Source organism: Crocodylus siamensis, chromosome 2, assembly GCF_052110815.1.
Source record: "Crocodylus siamensis isolate JL-2025a chromosome 2, ASM5211081v1, whole genome shotgun sequence".
In the NCBI taxonomy this organism is placed as follows: domain Eukaryota; kingdom Metazoa; phylum Chordata; order Crocodylia; family Crocodylidae; genus Crocodylus; species Crocodylus siamensis.
Genome location: NC_143396.1, coordinates 38,074,690 through 38,082,601, shown reverse-complemented (window position 1 = coordinate 38,082,601; position 7,912 = coordinate 38,074,690). Strand labels below are relative to the sequence as shown.

The following is a 7,912-nucleotide window of genomic DNA, read 5'->3' as shown; positions in this document are numbered from 1 at the left end:
GGGGTGGGCAGGGGCCACGTGGGGCCCAATCTGTTTCTGAGAGCCGGGCAGACAAATTCTTGCTCGGACCCAGGTGGGGACCCCCAGACTAGATGTGACCTCCTGACGTCCCCTCCAGCTTCACCCTCTGATTCTGTCGGGGCTGCACCCGCCCAGTGTAACAGGCAAGAGGAGCCCTACGACCCATGGCAACCTGAGGACCAAGCCCCACACTCCAAGGCCTGTCAACCCAGCCTACAGCCGCCATCGCGCAGGCGCACACAGCGAAGTGAGGCCCCCGTGGGATTCGGGCATGCGTAGGGGCAGTATGACGCAACCGGGCAGGGACCAGTAAGCACCACCTACCCACGTGTGTGGGCGACCGAACCCCGCCCCGGACGGTTGCGTCACACTCTAATCCCGCACATGCGCAGACCGCTCGCTTGCCTAAATCACGCGGGCGTTCCACGGGTAGTCGCTCACTCGCTCTCGCCTGCTCCATGAACGGCGAGAATTTCTCTGCCAGCGAGAGGCTGGTGGCTGCAGCCTACGTGCGGCAGGGGGCGCAGGGTCGCCGCGCGCACGAGCTCCGCCTGCGGGCGCTGCTGGAGCAGGTAACGGGCGCCCTCGCCGCTCCGCCCCCCCTCCCCCCGGGCGCCCCCTGCCGGCGTGGCGGTGAGAGCGCAGCCCCGCTCCGCCCACGGGCGCTGGGCACCGGTTGAGCCTCGGGGTGGGGGCGGGGCGCGCCGAGCCCCCGGGGTAATTCTCGTAGTTGCACTTGTGCCATCCCTTCCACTCTTGTACGATACATAATACTTCAAGTGTTCAGCGTGCACGCTGATGTTTTCGTGTCATTAAATTTGGGGAAAAAAACACGTCAGTCATGGACAGTCAGAGCTGAGCTAGCTGACTTGATCCTGTCACCACTCCTCACTCCCACTGGATTGGAGTTTCACACGGAGGCTAAAGTGCAGGCCAGCAGTATTTCAGACATGTGCTTGGTAGCTGTGTTGGTCTGAGACAAAAAGACATACAAAAAACTAGAACTCCTGGTTCCAAAATGCTACCTTTTATTAGATCCACTGGGAAACCGCAAACATATATCCTTTCCGGCTGGCTTTTGGGCTCAAAGGCACTTTGTCAGGCTCTAGGAAAAGCATGGATGGTAAAAAGTACCCATAGGTAGGAAATAAACTTCATTTTTGCACAGAGGGAGCTGGAGATGGAAAGCTGGGTGCATGGGAGTGTCTTTGTGGGTGGTTCTGAGTTGCTCTTTGATGTGTAGATCAGGTACAATTCCTTCCCTGGCAAGCAATGTTTGCCATTTATCTTTAGCTGGGGAATGATGTTGAGCAATATAAAGTAGTTGCATAATGATCTGCTAACTATTGTGTAATAGTACTAAGCTTAATTTTAAATGCTATGTATGGTCTTAAATCAATAGAAAGTCAAAGGGGTTTTGTGCTGTCCCCATTTGTAACTTCCAGGCACGTACCTAATACAGACAGTTGCAAAATACAGTGTAGAGCAGTGGTTCCCAAACTCTGACCGATTGCACACTACCAGTTTAAAGTGATACAACCGTAAGTAGCACCAGCAAATTTTTGTCATATAAAGTAATAATAATAGATCTGTTAACACATACCACTGGTGGTACCCATACCACAGATTGGGAACCATTGGTGTAGAAGATTTACAATATGCAGGCCTAAATTGCAAAACAAAGAGAAAAGAATAACCATAGTAATAAATGCCGTGTAATCAGTCAGGGAAAGAGTTAAACAAAACATCATAGTGGGCACTGTCAAGTAGAGGTTGGGATGTGATAACAGTATAGGACAGGGGCAGGCAATTATTTTGGGTAGAGGGCTGCTTAGAGTTTTGGCAAGCCATCCAGGGCCGTGTGACAGGTAGCCAGGAGTAGATAAATATAAATTTTCTAAATATTTTAGGGGCCCCGCGGGTCGGATAGATATATGCCCAAGGTCTCCACAGCTTTTAAACGGCACTTTTTCCCAAGCCACTGATCCCTTTCATTCTATTCCTGGCAGTGGACACAGAGAACTTGGGCAGCACCCTGGGAACCCAGAAGCAGGAGAACATGGAATCATAGAGATGTCAGGCTGGAAGGGACCTCCAGAGGTTATCTAGTCCAACCTTCTGCCTGAGGCAGGATCATCCCTATCTAAGCCATCTATACAATCCATAATCTAAAGTCCACATAAGATTGTCAACACACTCTACCCAGCTGGCAACCTCTTTCCCCTACCCCAGATCAGCCTGGGATGCCCCCAGACCTGGTCAGTTCCCACCAGTGGAATGAAATTGATAAGTAGGCTGGAGAACAATGCTATTTAAAAGCAGTGGAGACCTTGGGCAGTCCCCAGTGGAGACCTTGGGCTGCCTGGAAAAACACCCCACTCCCCACTTCTTGCACACATGCATACACCCAGATACCTCCAGTCAGATTTTGGTAATATGCAAAGATGGTTTTTATTGAACTCAGCTGCTCTCTGTCACGTGAGGTGGTCAAGAAGAGGCTGGGCAAGCACTGGCCAGGGATGACCTAGAAGTAGTTATGCCTATGCTCCATTATGGGTATTCCCCATACTTCTGGGCTTGGCTGGTTTCCATATGAGATTGAAAAGGAGTTTCTCTTTCTGGTGCTGCAAGTGCTGGGTTGTTCTTTTTTTCCCGCCTTCCTCAGAAGCATCGGGGGTTGACTGCAGCTATGGCTGGAGATTTCATGTGAAGTATGCCAGTGCTTATGCTGAGACTTAAACCCAGAGATTCCGGCTTATATATAGGGACCTAGCAAATTTGCGATTTTTGTGGGAACTACAGAAGAGCATGGCCCCCATCAAAAAACATGAAATCAGAGGGGAGGGGGAAGAGAGTTGCAAAAACAGCCTGAAGCATGGAGTGGGGAAAGGAGGGGCAGAGATTTTCATGGCAGGGTGCAGCAGGCCACCCCCCAGTGCCTCTGGTTGGCTGAGGGCTCCTAGAAGTCCTGCCCCTCCCTGGAGATTGACAGATGGCCATCTGTCAATCTTCAGGGAAGGTTGGATTTCTGGGATCCCTCCACCAGAGGTGTTGGCGTGGGGGGAGAGACGGAGGGGGGCTGCTGTGCTGTGCTGTGCTGTGGTGTGCTGTGCTGTGCTGTGCTGCAAAAATGGCATTCAGTGCCATGCTTGAATCACAAAATTTGGGTGCAGCACCACTAAATTTGTTAGTTCCCTAGTTATGGCAGAGGTGCCAAGTATGTGAGGGCCTGAGTACCCTGGCCCCCCTCAGGAAGAGGGCTGTCACTTGAAATGTGTAAAACTTTCCACATGTCCATCATCTTAGCACCACCCCCCCCCAGCAAAAAAGAAAGTTGGTGTCTATGAGCTCCACTTGGGGTCAGGCTAATTGCCATATTTGGGGGCAGAAGGGAATTTTACCCCATGGTCAGATTGGTATGTCCTGTGGGTGTTTTTGCCTTCTCTTGTAGTAGTGGGGTTTGGCCTTCTTCCTTTAACCACTCACTCAATTGTATTTTAACAGCTCTTGACATAACAGGACATTGGCTGCCATCATCCCCCTCCCTTCCTTGTGGCAGGAAGCAGTTCCCAAACTCTGACAGATTATGCACCACCAATGTAAAACAATACTTACCAACAGCAAATTTTTGTCATATAAAGTTAATTATAAATCTGTTAATGTGTACCACTGACAGATTGTCTGCGTACCACTGGTGGTACCTGTAACACAGATTGGGAGCCACTGGGTTAGAGTGTTGTCCTGCGATTGTATCAGAGTAGACTGTGTAGTTTTACTAATAGGTTAGAGCAGGGATTTGTATAGAATGGCTCGGATAGGGATGACCCTGCCTCAGGCAGGAGGTTGGACTAGGTGACCTCTGGAGGTCCCTTCTAGCTTGACTTCTCTATGATTCTGTTGAACTCAGTGTAAGAAGAAAGATCAGGGCATTGCAATTGCAGGCAGTTAGATACGTTCCTTTTTTTCTTGGTGTGCAGCAAATTGGGGCTTTTCTCCCCTGTTCGGGGTATACTGGGCAACTGGGACACCACGAGGACACAAGCTGAGCTGGGTATTCACTACCACCCCTTAGTGGCAGTTTGATACCACTAAATGCCTAAAAGGTGACTTCTGCTTAGAGCCCTTGGCAGTGTATGTGAAGACCTCTGAATTGGGACATTTGTGAGCTGGTTTCCAATCAATTAGATTCTTGGAATGGTTGAAGTGTTATGTCTGTGGGCACCTGATTGGAAGGGAATGAAGTAGGTAGCTGGGGGTGGGGGAGGGCAGAGGGAGGAAGGATTGCTTCCCATCCTGTGTTATATCTGGTGAAAATGACCAGTGTTAATTTTGCTGTTTGGTTGAATTGTGAACTTTACTGAAGTCAAAGACAGCTGGACATGATGTCATATCATATATTTTTGCTGTTGGATTCAGACAGGCATTCCTTATTTATGATAGCTTAGTGTTTCACTTGGTTCATGCTAAATGTGTGACCCCTCTCTCTTTTTTTTTTTTTACCCCCTTTCCTGGAGCTTCAGATTCAGTTTCCCAACTATTTACAGAGACACTGTCCACTTAAAATTCACATTGCTCTGAAGTTTGTCTTGCATATTGTGACAGTAGTACAAGGTACTGCAAGGAAAAAGGGAACTAGTATATAGTGATCAACCTTTCAGACAGCAAGCTGAAATGACCTAGCTCAAGTCAGAGATGGGCAGGCACTAGGACCTGGACACCATCACCACTGTCCCAGCTTTAGTGAATCTCTTATTTGAGGGTCTCTGAATGTTTTTCAAAGGGGGTCAGAGTAAATAACGGAGTATGAAGAAAGAGAAAAGTGCAGCATCTGATTTCAGACCTCTTGAATTAGTTCCTTGTTTTCCTGTAAGGTTGCCATGCTTGTAAGTGTACAGTACAAGGAAGAGGTAAAAAGTATAGAGTAGGAAAATGTGTCATACGTGAACATACTTCTTATTCCATTAGGTAATTAATGTGTTTGATTTTGTTTTACTCTGATATTTTTGGTTGTGTATTATCCTCATTGTCTTGCATTTTCTCCTTTTTGATCAGTAATGTTCTCCCAATGAACTACATGTAGTACATAATCAAATATATACATGCTCCAAGAAGTAAGAAATTTCCTAATTTTTGTTTGTTCTGCTGGCTAGGTCACAAAGCTTAAAATGTCATACATGTTGAAAAATACTTTAGATTTATTATGCCAAGACCTATTAATGTTATCATATTGCATTGAGCATAAGGAGAATTTATCATGTGATTTATTTATTTATTTATTTAATGTTTAATTTTCTATCCTGGAAAAAGTGTATATCATTTCTATAATATTTCAGGTTTTCTCAGTACGTAAAAGAAGATAGTAAAGTTAATAAAGCAACCTCTTGAAAGAAATCTTATTGTTATTTTTTAATTATCTGAACATTAGTTTTATTACATTATTATTTATTCTGTAGGGTAAGTGTCCTGAAGATGGATGGGATGAAAGTACCATTGAACTCTTTCTTCATGAACTTGCCATTATGGATAGCAACAATTTTCTGGGGAATTGTGGTGTGGGTGAGAGGGAAGGAAGAGTGGCATCAGGACTTGTTGCCCGTCGGCATTACAGGTAAATTGTGTAAGTTATTTTAATATGACTGTGTTATTGTTAAAGTCTTAAAACTGCTTATTGTAATGTATCCAGTTATCCGTGATCTTGAAAGCTTTTAAAAACAAAATCTCATTATATGAAACATGTAATTTTCTGCATCAGCTTTTTCAGTAGTAAATCTTTTGAGTAGTAAAGCATTGTGTGTAACAAAAGTATTATATCAGAGTGCAGCTGCACTTCGAAGTGCTTCAAAAGTGGAGCATTTCAGCTGCAGATAGATGTATAGTCCTCTGCTGTGCCCCCTAGCTGCAGTGTCTTGCAGTCACTGTGACTGCATGAACTGGTATGGTCCCCAGCTAAGGGAACTGTGGTGACTTGTACCTTTTCTCCCACCAACCGCAGTGGATAGGGAGGAGCAGACTCAGTGTGACTCTGTAAACCCTGGCTATGGGTCTGCTTCCTTCTTCCCCTCTCCCCACATGGGAGGAAGGAGGCAGTTGGCAAGAACAGTGCCAATGTTAGTGAGTGCTCTTCTGTCTGCTCTGCCTCTGTTGTCTTGGAGCACCTCTCCCCCCACTCCTCACCCACACCCCCCCTGAATTGGGAGACCAGGTATGGAGAGAGATGTGGCGACTGGGAGCTGGAGAACAGGATTCCCGTTTCTGGTAGGGAGGGCCAGGGGCCACCGTTCTCCTGGTTCCAAGCTATCCCAGTCCCAAAAAGCCTCCAGTTTCCTGGTTCCAGACATGGTGCTCTGGGACAGTGCAGATGGAGTTGGCTGGAGAGCACTCACTGATGCAGCGCGCCACTGTTTTCATGGGGCGGGGCAGGGTGTGAGCAGAGCATCATGGGATGCTGGAGGTTTGAGCCTTCCCTTGTGGTCTGTAGAGCATGTATGTATAACAGGAAGTGCTTCATTTTTAAGCACTTCTAAATGTAGTTGCTTCCTTCAGGATTACTTTTGGAGTGCCTCTGCCATTTTTTGGAACACTTCAAAGAGTATATACATCTGTCCATCTTGCTCTTTGAAATGCTTCAAATGTTACATCCCCTGTCCACATCCTAGAATATGTTGTTCCTTCCAGGTTATCCAGTTTTTCAGGTTCTGGTGTGATTGAAGTATGAGGAGCTTCACTGTTCCTTGCCCTCCCTTTCCTAAAGTACTGCTCTGTGACTGGAAGCTGAATATATTGCAGGGAATTGAGTTGGCAACATCATTCAACTGGACTGAGAGCATCGTCACCTTGGATCCATTTAACCTATAGCTTCAGCAATGTGGGGGAGAGAGTTCTAAGAGGAAGCATCAGTTCTATCTCTACTCAGTTCTTCTTGCAATAGAAGGGTGATTTTGGAAGTGGAGAAAGCAAATTGGTTTAAGAACCATCTCTTCTTTTCAGCCCAGTTGTAAACAAAATGAGTGGGCAAAGGGATCAAGGAACCAGGGACCCAAGCTATGGGAAGAGAGAAAAAGAATGTGTAGACTGAGAAAAGGCAGAGCAAGTAAGGGAGAGATATTAAGAGAACAGCAGGAGAAATGGGAACAAAACATTATTATATGCAAACTTATTTTACTTACCAAGCCAGTTAACTATTACCACAATTAAATTTGAAGCAGGAGAAAAACTTCATTCAACCCATCTAACTTTTCAGAGTTAAACCCATCCACTTTTCAGAGAGTATATGTAGCCAGAGTCCAACTTGTTGCCATGTCAAAAATGGAATTAAAGCTCCAAACCAGTAATTCTCAACCAGAGTGTCATCAGGTTGGGTTGAAGGCTGCTGTGAACTGTGAGGAGATAAGTGAAGTGTTAAGAGAAAAGATAAATGTAGATAAACTTGGCAGATAAGTGCAGGCTCAGGCTTGTCCCTGCTTGGATGATCCCCCATCCCCATTGTCAAGCCCCTGTGCAAGGAAGTAAGCACTGCATTTTATAAATCAGTTTTTGAAATTGGGTGCCATTCTATTCATAAGGGTTACGGAAGATTTGTTCAAGTTTAAAAAAGTTGAGAACCACTGCTCTGAATGGATGTATATAGTCGTAGAACATGCTTTAAGTAGCTGCTGTATTTCACAGGATTGTGAAGTTATATCTATAAGTGGGTAAGGGCCATATGATTCTTCAGGCTTGGAAGGTGCTAAATAATATTCCATGTTGATAATTTTAATTTGAGTAGTATTGGAAACACGCAGGAGTGAAAAGCAAGGTGGAACTAGACAGAAGCAGAAGAGATGGCAGATTGTGGGATGTGCAGAAATGATAAGTAAAGAAGAAGAGGCAAAGGAATTCACTGCGTTTATTT

The 7,912-nt window shown here is 45.8% G+C and overlaps 1 protein-coding gene across 1 annotated transcript in view; it reads left to right on the top strand.

Annotated features, from left to right (window-relative positions):
- The first annotated feature begins 425 nt into the window (after window positions 1-425).
- SEPSECS (Sep (O-phosphoserine) tRNA:Sec (selenocysteine) tRNA synthase) overlaps window positions 426-7,912 on the top strand; it is a 53,886-nt gene continuing 46,399 nt past the window's right edge. The window contains exons 1-2 of the mRNA XM_090035715.1: window positions 426-593; window positions 5,475-5,629. Of these exons, the coding sequence (XP_089891841.1) occupies window positions 480-593; window positions 5,475-5,629 (269 nt within the window). The 5' untranslated portion in view covers window positions 426-479. The remainder of the gene's footprint in view (window positions 594-5,474; window positions 5,630-7,912) is intronic.